This window comes from Orcinus orca, chromosome 4 (genome assembly GCF_937001465.1).
Source record: "Orcinus orca chromosome 4, mOrcOrc1.1, whole genome shotgun sequence".
Taxonomy (NCBI): Eukaryota; Metazoa; Chordata; class Mammalia; order Artiodactyla; family Delphinidae; genus Orcinus; species Orcinus orca.
In genome coordinates this window covers 86,787,706-86,807,046 of record NC_064562.1, presented here as the reverse complement: position 1 = coordinate 86,807,046, position 19,341 = coordinate 86,787,706, and the positions used below count along the sequence as shown (strand labels likewise).

Here is a 19,341-nt window from a genome sequence, read left to right as displayed (position 1 = left end):
TACCCAGGAGATATTTGATACTTTTTTGGACCTAATTATAGCAAGTATATAATTTAAAGGCATTAACCAATAGTTAAGGCCAATAAACTTTACGTAATTAACAAAATTGATTTCAACCAAAATACCTTCTTCATTTTGTCACCTTCTAAGAACATACATAAAACGTGTTATATTACACAAGGTAAAATGAATTTTCTGCAGAAGACTACCTTAACACTGTTTAAAATTGGTCAGTCTATCAAACCTACAGATACTACTTGTTCCCCCAAAAGACTGGTAAACTGAGTCAAATGGTTTATTTTCTTTAATTTTAAAAATATCCATTAATGTGGTAGCCTTAATCGTTAAAAGTTAACCCTTTCATCAAGTAAAGACATAAAACATATACAATTGACTCTTGAACAATGCAGGGGCTAGGGGGTGCCCACCCCTGCTCAGTAGAAAATCTGCTTATAACTTTATAGTTGGTCCTTGTATTGGAGGTTCTGCATCCTCAGATTCAACAAACCTCAATACATATTATTCGAACCAAAATCTGCTTACAGATAGACCCTCGCAGTTGTTCAAGGGTCAACTGCATTTACTGTATTCTTAAGGAAATTTAAATTAGATTAAGAAAAATTAGGTTCATTCATATACAGCTCACACTACCCATTTTTGCTTAAAGAGCTAAGTTCTAGGTACTCAGTAGACATTGAAATATATTTACAAAATTGATTGCATGAAACAGGGCTTACTTTTAAATATTCAAGAGTAAGGGCTTCGCAGTAAGGCAGAACTATTCTAGTTCCAGCTCAGCCGCATACCAGCTCTGTGAACTAAGGATGTTAACTTAACCTCTCCAAATCATAGTTTTCTAACTGAAGTATTAGGGAACTAATGCCAAGCTAATGGAATGCTAAAAAAGTAAAAGTAATGGCTATAAAACATTGATCACAAATCTAGGTACATAGTAAATGTTCTTTTTATTACACATACTGTACTTTGAAAAAATCAACTATTTTCTAAGCTTACAGGGAAAATATTCAACACCAATATTTATTTACAATACCGTCTGTGGCAAAGGACATGTATTATGCTTTTATCTAAGATGTCAATGAAAAAATTCAATGTCTTGTGGGAAACTTCACTAAATGTATAACTGCATTAAATGTATAAAGCAAAACAAAGTAAAGATGGCATATAAACCATCTACATAGTGTCACCATAACTTTCAAAAAGTATGTCTGTCATCTTCACAGGCTTAGAACAAAGACTGGAAGGAAATGAGTCAAGATTTTTATTAGCAGTTACTGGTGGCAATTTTTTTAAATTTTACTTCTCTTTTATAAAATTCCTAAAACTGCACATATTACTTCCATTATCCAAAAAGGGCTGCATTTGAATAAGCTGACAATCATTTTCACATTTTAAACTAATTGACCCAATAACTTATAACAATAGAATAGATAATAATTGTTGCTAATTTCATACATATTATTTCTCTTTTCCCAAAGAGATTTTTTTTTCTTTTTAACTAAGGCACACAAACACACTCATTGTGAGTTCTTCTACTCTAAGCTACAAAAGAGAAAGAACTTGCCAAATGAGGCTTGGAGTGCCATTGTCTTTTTGCTTTATTATATGCTTCAGGATTGACCCACATAAAGCTGTAGAAAGGGTGGCAGAGAAAACTAAAGCCATAACATAATTTTAAAAGATCAAATTTAGAGACAGTACTATGCCAGACATAAAAGTTTAATGCCCTTAAACAGTAACCAATGCCATGGCATGGCTTCCAAACATTTTGCACTCCAAGGTTTTTGTCATTTTCTGTCTGCTTTATTACTGCAAATATTGTATTTGCATGAAATAAGAATCTTGGTGTTTTACAAAGTTATCTGTTCCCTGTCGATTCAAAAGTCATTCAGCCATGTGGTTGCAGAAGAAATTTTTCCATGATAATTATAAAAATGACTAGTAAGTCTCCAAGAAGAAAAGAACCAACTTTAAAAAAAAAAATAAGAAGGAACAAAGTTATTTTCCATAAAACAGTGTTTGTTGATAAAAGTAGAAGTATTTTTGGACTAGAAAATAATATATAATTTTAAAGGTATGCATCTAAATAGAATGACTTTTTAAAGACGTTTCTTAGAAAGCTTTTAATGCAACAGGCCTGCTAACATAGGATTGAATAGCTGTTTGAATATTTTCAACTTAGCTAGCTTTCTTCAACCAAACACAGTGAAATAAATCAGAATGTATTTGAAAGAGTGTATATAAAAATCCATTAAGACAGATTAGGATTCACAGTCCAGTTCAGTAATAGCATTAGGTCCTATATCGGGCATTCTCATACATCACAACAAAAAAGACTGTACCAAATTTAAGGAATATCAAATGCACCTAGAGGAATGTATACTTTCATACCACGTATTATTCAACCAACACAGAATGCAAAACTCAAAGCACTATAAGAGAAGAGCAGTGAATCAGTACTACCTTTCTGTAAACACACTGTTTATGAGAAATAAAGGATATATATAATGCTCATTTTAATTATGGGTAGTCTACATATCACATTCCAAGCAGATAGCTACTGTCTATGTAATACAATGCCAACACAAAATGCCTTTTTTCGTCTCTGAGATATTGCTAAAAAGAGCCACAATTACACTTAACAGACACCCCCCAAAAAACAGAAAACACAGTAAATCACTGTTTTCCTTCAAGAAAGGACAATCCATCTTTAGTACTAGTAGAGTAATATGGAATTTAATAGTACTAGTATATGTTGCAGAGTCTAAAATCTTGATAAAACTATGAGTTATGACTGATAATAGATCAAAGTGTCCATGTAGCCAAATGAAGCCGATATTAAATCTTTAATAGCCTGTATATAACCTTGAGTATTAGAACCCAGTGATGTGGATACAAGTACTTAAGGAGACATGAATCTAGCTCAGAGTCTGTGAGAAAATACTGCCAAAGTTTCAACTCCTAATGGAGAGTATTAAAACACTTCTTGGCCCTGAATCAGAAAAAGGTTCTGTTGGAGTTGATCCAAAAGAACTAACTGGAGTCTGATTGGCAAACCTACGTGACTCGAACTTGGCCTGAAAAATCCAAGTTCCAGGGAAGAATCTGGTTATTAAATTGGTAGTTTCAAACTTCTGAAAGTTTATTATGCTATCATTTAATTGCAAAATAATTTTCTAATTAACTTTACAAGTAAATCAACTATACTTACTAAAAACAAAATTTAAATTTAATACTGACAAGAAAAAGTCTTTACTATAATTGTAACAGCTAACATTTTTTAAGCTTTTATTATAGGTCAAGCACTGGTCCAAGCACTTTACATGTATTCTCAAATTCAATAAAATTCGTACTATAATAATCTCCATTGCACAGGTGAGGAAACTAAAATAATTTAGTCAAGATCACGCATTTGGCAAATAGCAGTGTCTGGGATTACTGAACCATTTGCCACTCTCCTCCCATCTCTACAGAAACTCAGGGGGAAGTTGGGTGCAAGGGCGGGGGGAGTGAAGAGCTGAAATTGATGTTCAAGTGTATAAACCAATTCTACACTTCTTAGAGCAGCTTCAAACTACTAAGTTCACCTTTAAAAGGTGTTAAAATGACTGATACATGTTATACATTAAAAAAAATGTTTTGAAAGAATTGTGTCAAAGGAGAAATAAAAGATAAGGCCCTCTGCATCTGAAACGGTGGACAAACAAGTTCATCTAATGATTTTGTTTTTATGAGTAACACTGGTAGTCTTTTAAAAATAGAGATTGCTAAACAAGATAACTACACTGAATAGTTAACATTATTACCTTCACTAAATAGGATGGAAATACAGTGAATTTTCATTCACCAATTTAAATGGAATCCCATACAAAATAATTTGTGAAAATGTGCTGCAAGCTATACAAAACATAAAATAAATGTATATATAACAGTGTTCGAGATAAATTTTATATGACAAATAAAAAGCGGCAACCACACTTGGTTGGTCAACTGGAATACCACTTCAAAAGAACCATATTTAATCTGGAATTGTGTATTTTCCCCCGCAGGATAATCAATGAAAAAGGCTTTGAGTTGCTTCCTTAGATTTCTGGGACTTTTATCAATGAATCTCAGAACTCATTTGTTATGTGAATACTCTGCAAGTCATTATTCATAATATAAATATTTTATTTTCTTTCACTTCCTCTAGCTCCAGAAGTGAAATATCCTGAATTCTAAGCATCTCTCAAATCATCTTATGACTTAAATTGGCTGAGTTTCCAACTTCAGTACACTATTTTATGAGCATTTTTCATAATTTAAAGACAACCTGTATTATTTCTTCATAATCAAAGTAACGGGCATTTTCAAGTCCGCAAGTTTCTAGGGGGAAAAGAAAGACCAAAACTGCAAAAGAATCCAAAATTCAAGAACCTTAACTGCAGAACACTTATGCTTACACCTTCTCTAACAAAAATCACTAACCACTAAAAATCACTAGAAGAAGTCAAAAGTTCATTTCTTCTCATCTTCTGAAATGCTTGGAAATATATCTATTATATAAATGACATAAATGTTTAAGGTCTGAAGTGTCAATAAAGGTCCCTTCCTTTGAGTGGCTTTTCTGACTATTGTGATCTTTTTACTGTGTAACAAATAATACTTTCATATAATTAAGAATAAAAAATCTTATTAGTTTTTTTATTGAAATATAATTGATTTACATTATTGTGTTAGTTTCAGGTGCACAGAAAAGTGATTCAGTTATATATATTTTTTTCAGATTATTTTCCATTACAGGTTATTACAAGATATTGAATATAGTTGCCTGTGCTGTACAGTAAATCCTTGTTGCTTATCTACTTTATGTATAGTTATTGGTATCTGTTAATCCCAAACTCCTAATTTATTCCTCCCCCCTTTCCCCTTTGGTAACCATAAGCTTTTTTTTCTATGTCTGTGAGTCTGTTTCTGTTTTGTATATAGATTCATTTGTATTATTTTTTAGATTCCACATACAAGTGATATACTATTTGTCTTTCTCTAAGAAAATTAGATTTTTATCTACCACTTCAATGGACACTTTCTTTGCTTCTCTGTTGAAATGGTTTTCTTAGGAAAACCAGCACTATTAAAAAAGACAATCTAACACTAAGTGTGCTGTGTTTTGTCACCCTTACCTCCAAGGTTACTAGAATACACAATGAACAACTTCCAATCAATGTCACGCCTGTGCAAAGAGAGGTCCTTTCCACTTCCCTAGTCAAAATAAAGTGCAAAAAATTGCCTGGATCCCAAACAGTTAGTGAATTACTTAATAAATAAATGCAATTAAAGCTGGGCTTATACATAGGCTGTCAGTGCTACTCTCCCTAACACTACAGGCAAGTTTTCAATCTTCTTGTGTCTTGAGAAAGAAAAAACATTTGCCAAATGATGTTCCTGCTCCCATCCCAGATGGCTTTCCATTTGTCCACATAGCTCTCTAGTTGCGGTCCTCCTCACTTTATAAACGTCACTGCGAATTGTCCCCGCCCCGGTTCCCCATCCCCCAAGCCTCAGTGCTAGTCAGTGGAGTTCTTGAACTTGACCCACAGAACCCGCCCCCCCACCGCCCCCGCCAAAGTGCACTACAAAAGGCATTGCGCCAGATGCTTTCCAATCCACTCCCTCGTTCTCTCAGTTCAGAAAATCACTACGTTTATTCCCCCTGGGAAAGTGGATTCAATCCCTCATTCGCACTGGAGGCGCCCAGAAAGGAAACACAATCACACACACGCGCGCGCGCACACACACAGGCGCATACACACCACTTCCCTTCCTCATGTCCAACTCTGACAGCACTCAGACCACCAAAGCCCGTTCCCTCCACCCTTCTCTGTTCAAAACCCCTAACAGTTACAGAAGACAACTGGCGCGTGAGAAATCTGAGGTTTTTATGGGTCAATGGAAACCTCTTTCCCCCCGGGCCCTTGAGGGGCTTTGGAGGCACAATCGCCACTTCTCTTGTTGCCCCTTTCCGCAACCACCCATAATTGAATGCTCCAGCGCCGACCCGCACCAACCGGAGGTAAACCCGGCGTGCGCCGCGGTACCTTGATGCCAACCCGCCCTCTGGAGGGACACCACTGGGACCCACTTAAGTTGACCCCCGTGAGTCCCACGGAGACAGAGGGAAGGAAGGGGACCTACGCGCCCAGCCTTGTGCCCCTGTCTTTTCCCGGCCCTCGGTAGTAGAAGGGTGTCCAGAGGCTCCAAGAGCTGGGCGGGGCGAGAGGGCAAGATCAATAAAGTTAAGAAAGAGGACTGCTTGGGAATTGCGTGCTCCTGAGTTCCTGAAGAGAGGAGCCAAAAGGGAGATCGCAAGGCACGAAACCGTAAATCGTGTCTGCCGCGATAGGGGAGGCACACAACGACACCAGACAAGCTGGAACCCGCCGCGGGTCGGCGAGGGGGCGGGAGAACTGGGAAATTCGGAGACCACGAACTTACGGAAGAAGATGTACTCCGTGTAGCTGCTCCAGATCTTGTCTTCGCGGTACTGGTTGACGAAGGCGGCGGTGCCCGAGGAGTTACACGCCACCATGTGGAAGCCGGCCTCAGACAGGCGATCGAACGCCTGCTCCAAGTAGGTGAACTTGAGGTAGAAGCGGGACGTGTACTTCTCGGGCGGCCGGTCAGGGTCGCGGCTCTCGTTGAGCGTGTCTCCGAACACCTCCTTGGCCAGCGCGATGCGTCCACACACCATGATGCGCGCCACGCGCCGGAACTTGGCGTCCGCCTGGTTGTCACGCACCGTGGTGTAGGAGCCTCGGTAGCCGAGCGTGAGGAAGCCGGAGCGCTTGTCCGGTGCGCCGCCACCCCCGTGCGCTCCGGGACCCGAGGGCGCTGCGGCCGCCGCCCCGCGCAGCAGCGCCTCGCTGCTGCCCTGCGAGACGTTGTCCTCCAGGTCGCTCTGGCAGCCCTCGTCGTTGAGCGAGTTCTGCTTGATGACCTTGGGCGACAGCAGCTTGACCAGGTCGGTGAGCTGGAAGTACTCGGCCTCGCGCAGGAGCCGCTCCTTCTCGGGGAAGTGCTCCGGCAGCGCGAGCTGCTTGTCCCGCAGATAATCCAGCACGTATCTGAAGAGGAAGCCGTCCCGGTCGATGAAGAAGCGCGCCCGGCTGTCCCTGGGCAGCTCGCCCCGGCGTCGGGCGCCGCCCCGGGGGCTAGAGGGCGAGAACATACTGGCCAGAGTGCTATCCGGGACGCTGAGCAGCGTCGAGTGCTTGGTCACATAGACCTGGCCCCCTACGTTCAGCTCCACCACCTCGGGGAAGGGCGAGGGCGCGCAGGGCCCCGGGGCGGCGGCTGCCGACGCGCCGGGCGAGCTAGACGAGGAGACCATCTCGCTAATGGGCAGGATGGTGCCGCCGCCGCTGCCCGTGTCCTTCAAAGCCATGGTCCCCCCCCCGCCGCTGGCCAAGTGACCCTGGCTGGAGAGCAGCACTTTCTCCTTCCCGAAACCCGCGCCTTGCACCCCCAGTGGCGTGCCCCTGATGCGCCCTCGGGCCGGGCGGCACGTTTCTCCGGCCGAGGAGGCCCGGTTCAGGGCTCGGGGCAGCGGCGGCGGCGCCCGGGCTCCATCGGGGGAGCGATGTGCAGGAGAGGAGCTCTGCGGACGCGGCGGCGGCGGCGGCGGCGGCGGCGCGAGGAGGAGCGGCTGCTCCTTTGGGGGCGACGGCGGGGAAGTGTGAGAGACTTGCGAGAGGCTCTTAAGCTGCCGCTCGGCTCTCCGCGGGGAGGGCGGGAGGAGGGGCGGGAGCAAAGAAAACTCGCCGCCCCAGCAGCTTGCGAGCGCGCCGCGAGCCCCGAGCGCGGACTGTGGCGCAAACTACTCCTCGTAGCCGGGGAGGCGGCGCTGACGTCAAGCCCGGGACTGGGACCCGAGCCACAGCTGTCATTTAAAGAGATAGGTGCCAGCCTCCGGCTGCGGGGCTCCGACGCTAGGGGGAAGGACCGAGGGCCGAGCCTGGAGGTGATGCTACTTGACAGCGAGCGTGGAGATGGGAAGAAGAGGGCAGGGAACCGAAAACAAACGGGAAAAAGGACAGCATCGCTCCTTCATCCATTTCATTCCCCCCTTCCGTCCGTCCGTCCGTCCCTTCCTTCCTCCCTTGCCCTTGTTCGCCCAGTAAAACTTTTTTTTTTTTTTTAATCTTGCATTAAGGTGGGAAGTGGGGTAGCGGGTTGGGTTATAACAGAAATGCTAGGGTGCCAATCTGAAATTACTACAAATGTTGGCGTGAGGACTTTGATTGCCAAAAAAACTACATAGGGGGTGAATCTCTTGTAGTGGTTTTAGCATAGTTTTTGAAGTGAAGGGCGAAATGCCGGAACCTCAATTACATTCAGACGTCCTGATTGCATATTTAACTGCATGTGCTACAAATAGTTGAAAATTTTTAAAACTGAAATCTGTTTTTCAGTTCAAAAAACTAATAAAAGATTGTGGTAACGTGACGGTTCTCTCCTTTCATCCCTTCAGTATTTGATTCATAGTAGATGCTTAATAGATATTTTTGGAGGAAGGGACAAAGCCAAGGAGGGAACTTACTCTATTTGCTCCTAGTTTCCGATCCTGCTCTAACCTCTGATTAATCTCTTCATTTCCCTTTCAGCTTTCAGGGCAAGAGAAATGGCTTATGTTTTATTAGTAATCTAACCATAAGAGTCAGGGCATAAATGAAAATTATATGAATTTAAGTTCACTTTAATTTCCATTTGTACACAGCACAGGTACAGGCCGTAAGATCAGCATTATTTGTGATAGTGAGGATAGAGATGCAAATGAGGAACTCCGTTCTTGTGGCTATTCATCCTGGGACATCCTTTTGTGTTCAGAAACATAAAGAATCATTGATTTATAAAGTACAAAGGTGAAAAGACTACACTGCTATACAAGTAGTTTGCTTCAAAAATTATCATAGTATTATAGATGAACCTTATCCATTAACAAAATAATGTACAGATTTTCACATCTTTTTAAAAATTCTAAATGCCTACTTAAGATTCCTTCACTCTGAATCAACCACACACATACACACACACACACACACACACACACACACACAAGTACTGGATTTGAGATAACAGTTGTAACCTCTAATTTTTATAAATAATTAATAAATTGTTATTTGGAGTATTAAAAACTATATTTAATTCATTGATCCTTATAAGCCACATCCCCAGAAAATGTTATATCAGTTTTGAAGTTAGATTACCTGAGACTGAAAATGCACAAATGAAAGAATACAATATATTTACCAAAGTTCTAAGACTTAAAACCTGGTGTACATTATGCATCTTCATGCAATCCTCGTATTCAAACCTATTGCCTCCCCCCAAATTTATAAACTGATTAAGAAGTAGAATTGATTTTAGCCTTCTTCACTTAAAAGCTACCATCAGAAAATATCTGAAATGAAAAGTAATAGTTTCTGAAAAATGAATTAATAGATTTATAATCTCTATAGATGAATAAATAATGAAGCCTTGAACCACTACTAATGAAGCCCGTTTATCATGAGGTAAGTGTCCCTAATGATAAGTATGTTATAGACCATAGAATCATAATGAAGTGGATGTATAATACATATGCATTCATATACATATGAATATAAGGTCTCCAATGTTATCAGGTTGAAATCCGTTTTATTCTTTTTAATTACATAAAGTATGCTCATGAGACAAAATGGTCTAAAAGGTGTACTCTAAATGAATCATCTTAGAAATTCTTAGTGAATTTCTCTGTGTGATGTATTGCTTTTTAAAATAATTCTTTCAACAATGATTGAATATTTTTCCTTAATCCCTTCCATCCCCATACTCCTCTTACTCTCACCTCCTCCCCCCACTATACCCTCCAAACTCCAAACTAAAATTGCAGGTCCAGAATGTCTTTACCTGTTGTTCTCTCAGCTAGGAATGCCTTTCCTTTTCCACCAGTCCCCTAATCCTTTCTCCTTGTTTACTGCTTCCCTGATGTTTCAGCTTAAATAGTACTTCCTCTGGAAATCTTTCAGATTTTTACCGGTCCAGGTGTTCCCACAGCACCCTATGCTTATACAAGGGCAGGGTTTGTCACACTAGTATGTCATTGTTTCCCATCAGATTGTAAGTATGGCATACAACCATATGCACTATTCTATCCCCAGCATCGTGCCTAGCCCTTAAAAGATAGTCAATTTCTATTTCTTGAATCTTTACTGCATAGAAATGTGTTCACATCACAAATGGATGACAAAGCATCAACTAACTGCTAGACACTGGGCTAAGCAATGATTGCAGAGATGAATAAGACTCAGTCCTTCACAATTAAAATCAGGAAAAGTGAGAACAGAATCTGATTAAAACAAAATCAGATCTAAAGGAGAAGGGAAAGCAAGAAAGAGATAGACACTATTGGAGCAATCATTTTGGTGAACTGAAGAATTAACACCAAATACTATAATTAGAACCATCTTGTTCTAAGCCACAGACACCATTAATGTTCCCTAGGCCAATGTGATCACAAAGGTGGGTCCTTAAGCTCTTCTGTTGCTGTGCAAAGACAAGACATGAAACTTCTCTGCCTACAAACTACACTAGGTCACTTCACATTCCCAGAAGTTTTAAATAATACAGTCAAAACTGTGTCTCTAAAGGTACAGCAAACTAACCAAAAAGGATAAAGTCCAATTTGTAATAAATAATTTGTAATTTAAAATAACAAATTAAATATTTCTTCACTAGTCTAAGAGTTACTTAAAGGCAGGAACTATATCCTCTTTGACAGGGGAGGACGAGCACAGAAGGTAACAGTGAGCTTTAAAGTCAGGTAGAACTGGCTTAAAAAAATCTACCTTTGTCTCTTCCTGGCTTTGTGATTTGAGCAAGTGACTTAACTGCTCTAAACCTTAGTGTCCTCATGGGTATAGCAGAAATAATAAAGACCAGAGACTTCTCTGGTCAAGAGACTTCTCTGGTCAAGATGGCCTTGACCATCTTCTGCGATCATGCGTCCAGTAACATGGCCATTCCAGTTTGATGGAGTTCATTGTATTTACTGTCTGTTTCACACCGCTGTTCTGAGGACTGAGAGCAGAGCCACACCCTAACTAGAAAGATCTGGGATTCCAAAGCAGATAACTGGTTACAGCAGCTCTACCTACCTTTCTTCCAATCGTCTCACCCCTAGGGTAACATGCAGTAGCCCAGCCCCTCCATCATGAACTTTCCCACACTACCCCCAGCATGTCCTTCCCTGTCTGCAGCCATGGTTGTTCCTCTCTTGTTGCACTTTATCATCCTAGACATTGATATAATTCCATTGATTTCAGTTACCTAGGTCCTGTTCTTTTCTTTCGTTTTTTTAACTTTATTCAGTCTTTTTACTGTGGTCTAATTATCCCTTTTAGCTTGTTTGTGAACAAGGCCAACTGCACTTCTAATTTTCAGGAACCCACCTGGTATCTGTTTATCTTGTTCAAGGCAGTTGAAAGTTTTACACACACACACCCCCAGAAAAAAAATCTTCAAGTATTTGTAATTCTAAGCAAAAAGCCTGAGATTCTTTCCTGTAGAGAAAGAGCCTGGCAGTTTTTAGAGCAGTGATGTCCTATAAAAATATGTGAACCACATTTCTAATTTTAAACGTTCTAATAACCACATTAAAAAAGTGAAAAATGAAATAGGTGAACTTATTCTAATAATATCATTTAGTTAGCCCAATGTATCCAAAATATTATCATTTCCAATGTAATCAATACAAAAATGTATTAATGACATAATTTATATTTTTTCCATCCTAGGTCTTCAAACTATGGCATGTATTTTACACTTATAGCACATCTCATTTTGAACTGTCCATATTTCATCTGCACAATAGCCACACGTGGCTAGTGGTTACTCTAATGTTCAGCACAGCTCTAGAGCATTTGCGACTAATATACTTGCTTGTTTTGAGGATTAGGTAAGATAACATGTCTTCTTAAAGATTTGATTACAGGACCTGTAATGAGATGAGTCTGTAATTCAACACTTGAGTAGAGTCATTAACACTTGGAATGGGGACCGTGAAGCAAAAGCCAAAAAAAAGAGGAAAATCTCTAAAAAAGAAGAAAGAAAATAATATATACTCTATCAGTGGAAGAATTTCGGTTTCCCTTTCACGCCCATCACACTCCCATAAAGGAAAAATATGGGCAAGTTTTGCTATACACATCAATATTGTGAAAAGCAGGCCAACGCAAGGGCCGATGGCTTCTTGCAAGGTAAGAAGTGTAAGCATTGCTGCCAGAACAGGGTCAACATGGGTAGGTACAAAACAATATAAGATGAGAAGGACCATCTTCAAATTCAACAGTTGCTGGGGAAACTTAGAAAGCAGAGTATAAAAACTAGCTCACCCCAAAAATCTCACCTATCGGTTTTGAGAATTTCAATGATGCTGTGAAACAAAAAAACTTTGCAAATGAAGTATTTAGGAAACTCAGGATATCAGTGTTTGATGCATTTGTTATATAGCATATTCCAGCAATTTAGATACCTTACTGTAAATTCATGAGAGTTCTAGGTCTATATTATAAATTATAGGAGCACCACTAAAGGTTAGGGTAACAGTTGGTAAAACTCTATTAAATTAATACCCAAAGATATTAATGAAATTTTGTATAGATCATGATTCAGTATATCTAAGCACTTAATATAATGCCTGTTAAATAAAAAGTGCTCAGTAGATATTTATGAATAAAATAATTTGTCAGCCATTTTCATATTAACTTACATCATGTAAAGGTCATGTTTTTGGATGTGGCTGTGTAATTTAATATATAGTATGTGTGTGGGAATGTATGTGTTGGGAGTAGTTTAGCAACAGATGGCCTTGTATTTCATCTTGCCCAGTTGGCTGCCTGCTTGAAACACTGATTAGCTCCTCAAACCTTGGAGGGAAAAGGCAACATAGCCTTAGGACATTCTGGATAAAAATTTTAGGCTGGGCAGTGGGGATAATATCCTGATCCAGGATGGAATCTGAGCCTCTTCAGATAACATAAACCAGGAGCCTAAAACTGGTTATGCATATATATTATATGCGTAATATAAGTTTTATCAATTCTGTGCTGCAATTAAAAAAAAGCTTCACTGATTAGAAGAAGATTCTGAAACATATGACAGGGTAATGTTAACTTCTGATGTCAGATTTTCCCTTGGAAATGCCCCCAAATTACAAACTTTCCTTATTATTTTAACCAATGACTGGCTATTAACTGATGAGTTTGACTCCATTACTAAAAAAACTAATCATAACAGGAATTCAAGTATTTCCTACACTTTTAAAGTTTTTGTCCTACCTCCTAGGTTTGTTAAGAGAATTATTTAAATAATGACTGTAAGGCACTTGATGCTCCTCAGAGGAAGTTACTATTGAAGCAAAATAGTGTTATTGTAAATTCTTTACCTCTCCTGTGATGCTTTTCTCCAGTGGGGACACAGGCTGAGTTGCATTTGTGAACTTAATCCTTCATTCTAAGGTTTCCAGTTAGTAAAATGCTTGATAACTATCTTAAATCTAAAAAGAAGCAATTAACATTTTAAAATAAATGCCCCCAGGTAATCTACTATTAAAAATTATGAATGCAGTGTGGATGGGATTGCTGTTAGCTTGATATACTACAATACAGTATATATTTTCTAGAAAATTCCTTCTCTTCTCATTGGGATTTTTTAAAAGGACGACTGGAAGGTATGTCAAATGACTAAAGTCCTTGGCAGGGGCTAGGTGCCTGAGCCTGGGACAGTATCTGCACCAAACTGATAGATGAGGGTGAACCACATGAAATAGCCAATTTTGTAAAAACTATCAAAACTCGGCAATTTAATATGGTTCAATTTAATAGTTTTCAGGAACAAGGACAATGAATCTAGCACCATGTCACTCAATGCTTAAATATTTAGAAATGTGTAATTCATAACTTGAGTTTTAAACATGCATATTTAAGTGTGCTAAATCTTTATAATTTTTCAGGAAAAAAGTTCTGTCTACCACTTTACTCTTGGTTCCCTCAGCACTTAAATATAGCTAGTACAAAAGACAGTTTGTTAATATTTGGCTTGAATGTATTCTGAATTATCCTTCATGTGTGTTTGTTTAGCATCTCTACCTAGATAACAAACTCTTTGCAAACAGGGACTATTCTCCAGTTGTTTCATTTCCAATTCAGTGTTCTGCATACAGGATGATTAAAATGATGATGGTGAGTTATTTGTCTACAGCATGACTCATTAGCAGTGAGACTACTCACAGATATTTGTGGTACTGTTTCATTTTTATGTGTACTGCTAAACAGGAAAATATTGATATTTGTATATCTCCAGACTCTATTTTAAGGAGCACATCAGTCAAATTTGACTTTAAAAATACAATTAAAGCACAATGCTTCTATCTGGGAGAACATTCTAATATAAGGTGCAAACTGAACTAATGAACACCTATTATAGAACACTATGTTATTCAGTAAAGAGCTTTCTAAAAATCTAGCTTTAAAGTACATTAAGTGTTATAACTTTTCATGCCAGTGAATGTTATGGTGTATTGTGTTTCCCCTCTCTCATAACTGAAGTGGACCAGAAGTCTGAACAGGAGCCAGAAATTGAATTTTAATCCCAGCCCTACCAATGACAGAGATTTACTAAGTGACCCAGAGCAAGTATCTTTCCTGTTCACTTTCCTAGATGGTCAGATATACACATCCTGATATATTTGGGGAACCTTTCTGATGATCTATTGCTGCACAAAACCACCCCAAAACTTAGTGGCGTAAACAGTAATCACTTTATCCCTATCTTTATGATTCTGGACTCAGCTGGGTGGTTCTTGCTCAGGCCTCTACAGGTTGCAGTCAGACAAGTGGCTGGGACTGGAATCACCCAGTGCCTGAGCTCTGAAGACTCAACCATCCGAGGACTGGAATAGGTGGGGCTTTTTGTTCTCTCTCTTTCTCTCTCTCTCTGTTTCTTTCTATGTGTTCTGTGCATATAGTCTCTCCATCATGGTGGCTCAGGGCTCCAAAGTTGCACAACCTAAGAAGATGGTGCCAAGCAGAAGCTGTATCATGTTTTATAACCTAACCTAAGAAGTCACAAAGTCTCACTTGTATCATATTTGATTAAGCAAGGCAGCCACAAAGGCCTTTCCAGTTTTAAGGGGAGAAAATATGGACTGTACTGCTTGAAGGGAGAGTGAAAACATTCTGGAAGAGCATGTGGGACCAGAAATATCATGGCCATTTCTGCAAAGCAAAATCTGCCACAAAGCTCTAAAAACCACGCATCATTATACCCTTTATGTTATTTATAGAGAGAAAGCTCTGTAAATAGAGCCCTAGCATTTCACTGTAGCACACATTTTATAGACTTTGCATACCTAATTGTGATGTATGGGGACCCACAAACACGAAGAGGCATACACACACGCCCAAGCAGCCAACTTAGTAGTATGGTTGTCTGAAATCTGAAGCCAATATTTAAAAGCATGAAAGGTCAGCCAGGCGTTTCCTTCACTTTTAATAAGAATCTCCATTTTTTTCACTTTGGTCATTTATTCTGCTCTAATAAATTGCTTCAGGCAATTTGCCTTTGCTCTAATTAATCCCGAACCCCACCCCACCGCCTCTTTCTTTTAACATCCTTTACAACATCTGCAAGTCTTCATTCTCCCTCAGTGAATCATCTCTTTTCATCTTTTAGATGCTGACCTAGTAAACACAAATACATCTGTGAACAGTTAAAAATTTACTTCTTATCCAGTTTTTCAACAATTTCCTCTACTCCGATCATTGTACAATGGATACAGCTCCACAGTCTAAATTTCAGTCTCTGTGTTCCAGAGTTTACTCTGCTCCCTACAGAAGTACTGGCTCTTTGTCTGGCTATGCTCACTTTTCTCACTATGCTTACTATGCTCATTTTTTCTATCACCCATGTTACTCTCACTTTATTCCATACTAATCATGTTATTTATTTATTCAAAGATCAGAAAGGCAGTAAATATAATATGGCTTGGTACATGGCCACCTATGAAACCAGAATTTAAAATTTTTCTGCCTAATCTTGGGGAAATTAATAAAAGGAAAACATTATTTTGGGGTCCAAATATCCAAAAATAGATGATATTTATGTTTGGGTTATACACGTAGTTTGAATAAATTTTGAGGTAGCTTTAAAGTCTAAGTTCACATCAAATTCATTTTAATAAAATTCAATGTGTATTTGTTGAATATCAATTACATGCTCTGCTAAGTGCACTGTGGGTTATAGAAATGACTAGAACATGTACCCTTGTCATTAAAAACTTACAACATGGGACAGGAGAATTAGAAAAGACCCAGAATAACCAGAGATTGAATTACACAGAGGAGTAAGATTAATGTTGCCACAGAAGAACACACAAAGTGATGTGAGGGTCAGCAGAAAGAGAGCACTTCTAGTCCAAGGATTAGAAAATGTTAAAAAGAGTAGGTAGAGGGTAGAATAGATTGGCTGTGCAAGATAGACATAATTTTCATAGGTTTGGATGACAGAAGATAGTATTTCAAGTCTAATGAACAAAACCAGGACTAGTTAGTAACAATACTTGTCTCACTGATCTATCTATCTACGCACCTACCTATTCAATTTTTCATCTACAAATCCTTACCCTGACATGTTTCACCAAGTGGCTTGTAGAAAAATATGAATAGAAGAAATCAGGGTAGGGAAAATATAGCATACACTATAGCATACACTATTGAGACCAATAAGAAAATTAGAACATAATTATCTATTTCATAGTATCCTAAGTTAGTAAAGTTGACCCAAATTTGGCTCATAAGGAATAAGAGCTTCCTAGAGGGAGCAAAAGTGATCAGTTATATGACGAAAAAAAAAGAAAAAACCCTTGGGAAAACATATTGATTTGTTAAACTTTTCTATTTGTAAGGCAGCTTGAGTATATAATAATAGTCAATATCACAAATAACATACCTGATATAAATGTAATAGCAGATTAAGGTTTGTAGCAAATTTACTTATCCTCACTAAGAGCTAAGGATGAAACATTAATGCATAACTTAGTAAAAGCAATTCTATAGGGAATGTTGGTAATATTATTCCTATTTTACAAAATAAGAAATAGAGATTCATGCATAGTAAGTTAGTCACCCAAGACTCACAGCTAATAGCTATTAGAGTTTGGATTTGGATTTGAATCCAGGTTTTGTGTCACTCTGGTGTTAAGATTCAAAGCTGATTAGAAAAGGATATAAAGTTGGTCAAGAGAAAGACTATAGGCAGAAATCATTCACAAAACGTGGCTATGATGAAAATAATTGAGATTATATTATCAGGATTAAAATAAAGCTCTTTGGGGACATGGAAAATATGGATGCCTGTTGGCTACAAGAAAGCAGCTTGTGGGAAAAAGTGAGAATGTTAAAGAGAGGCTGCTTAGTGGAACAGAGCCTAAAGAAAGATGGAATCAAGAGAAGTGATGAAGGGTTTAGCCTTGGCAGAGAGGTAGAACTAGTCTTCCTTGAACAAAATGTGAATAAAAGGAATGATATCACCCAAAGAACACAAGAAATGATCCAAGCAGTCTTCCAGCAGGTTTGGAAGCAAACTAGAGTTTGTTTAGATTTCTAGACTAAATTCCAAGTAAAATATCTTATGTTGCCCTTTGACCCCTAAAGGAACCAGCATTCAGGAGCAAAATAATAGGATACACTGTAGACATTTTTCTTATTTCACTCCATTTCCTGCTTATCTGAAATAAGTCATGTCTGGAAATGTGTATACTAGTCTGGGGATAAGAATGAAAAGATTTCCTTATTAGCCATGGACTTGCCACCAATTTAAGATTTGCCTGGCATTTGGAAAAATAAGTCCAGCTTCTAGATTATTCACTTTGGGCTACTTACTCATTCTTTTGGAGCCTCAATATCATCATATAAAAATTGAAATTTTAATATTTGCTATTTGAATTTTATTAAGGATTAAATGTACCCAGGATTATGTCTAGGATACACTAAACAATCAATAAATGTGAGTTTGTCCCTTCCTGTACCTTCAGTGGCACACAGTAAGATCTGACAGCCGGAAAAGATTCTTAATAGAAGAGCAGTAAGTGCTTCCTCATCTGGCGTTCTTTTATTATTTCATTTCCAATTCTTTCAATAAATATTTATGCAATGCCTTCTGTGTGACAAACACTCAGATATCCTTGAAAACAATGCATAATCTCAGGTTTGGTCAGCATTCTTCTTGTGTCTATTCTCTGGTTCTAACTGTTTTTTAGATGATTTGTCATTTTTCTTACATTGGTACTTAAATTCCTGTATCTTAATACAGACCTTGATCCCCTTTAAACTAAGCTGCTGGTTTCTGCTTCCTGCCTCACATCTCTTACTTAGGTTTTACGTCCTGTCTCAAGCTAATACTCTGTTCTGATGCCTGATAGCTCTTGGTCAGGATTAATGAGGTAACATATCAAATATGCTTTAAATGCCTTAAAGAAAAGGAAATGAGTAAGAACAAAATGTAAATTATTTCTTTTATCAGTAAAAGGAAAAGTAATAAAATTCATAATTTATATTCTGAATTATTTCCTATTCAATACTTTCAACCTAGAATTTCTCTCATTTAATCTCCTTTCTCAAAGAGCATTGTAAGCACTGTGTCACATGGGGTCTAAGCACAAAACTGATGGTACACATTCTTCTGTAACTTATAAGAGTTGGTGTGCATAGAGTTTAAGAAATGTGACAGAGGAAGCACTTGGACCATTAAGAACAGAAGGTCATTGCCATGTCTAAGTCTGAAGGGCAAGGGGAAGGAGCAGTTACTGGAACCTCAGAGACAGAGCTATCTGGAGAGGGCTATTTGACAGGGGTTATGACCTTTGGTAGAGAGGCATCAACCCAGAGCAATTCAGCAGGAAGGAAGCAAGGGAAACATAAACACTCCAATCTTATACTTTTTATTATTTTACTTTATTTGTTTGTTTGTTGCCAGTGATTATCACCTAGTTAAACCCAGCCAAAAGCAAAACAGCAAGGGAACCCACTGTTTATTCCATATGGGTCAACATTCTGGAGCCACACAGCAGACTATAGAAGGATGAAAAGTGGACCTGGAAGGACAAAAGGGATCTATCTAGAGCAGACAAATAATCCAATGTGAAAGTGCTAGAATAGCAATGTAAACAAAATGCTAAGGGAACAACAAGCCAAGAAAGAGAACTCTGGCCAGATTTTGATGACACGGAAGGCCAAAGTGGAAGACAAA

At 38.8% G+C, this 19,341-nt stretch overlaps 1 protein-coding gene across 2 annotated transcripts in view; it reads right to left on the bottom strand.

Annotated features, from left to right (window-relative positions):
- Positions 1-7,838, bottom strand: part of KCTD8 (potassium channel tetramerization domain containing 8) — a 255,814-nt gene extending 247,976 nt beyond the window's left edge. Inside the window, exon 1 of one of the 2 annotated variants that reach the window (XR_007477203.1) lies at positions 6,493-7,838. Coding sequence is in view for 1 of the 2 variants with exons in the window: in XM_004268311.3 (XP_004268359.1) it covers positions 6,493-7,441 (949 nt within the window). In the remaining variant the exon portion in view is untranslated. The remainder of the gene's footprint in view (positions 1-6,492) is intronic. The other variant, XM_004268311.3, reaches the window with a different exon arrangement.
- Positions 7,839-19,341: the final 11,503 nt, after the last annotated feature.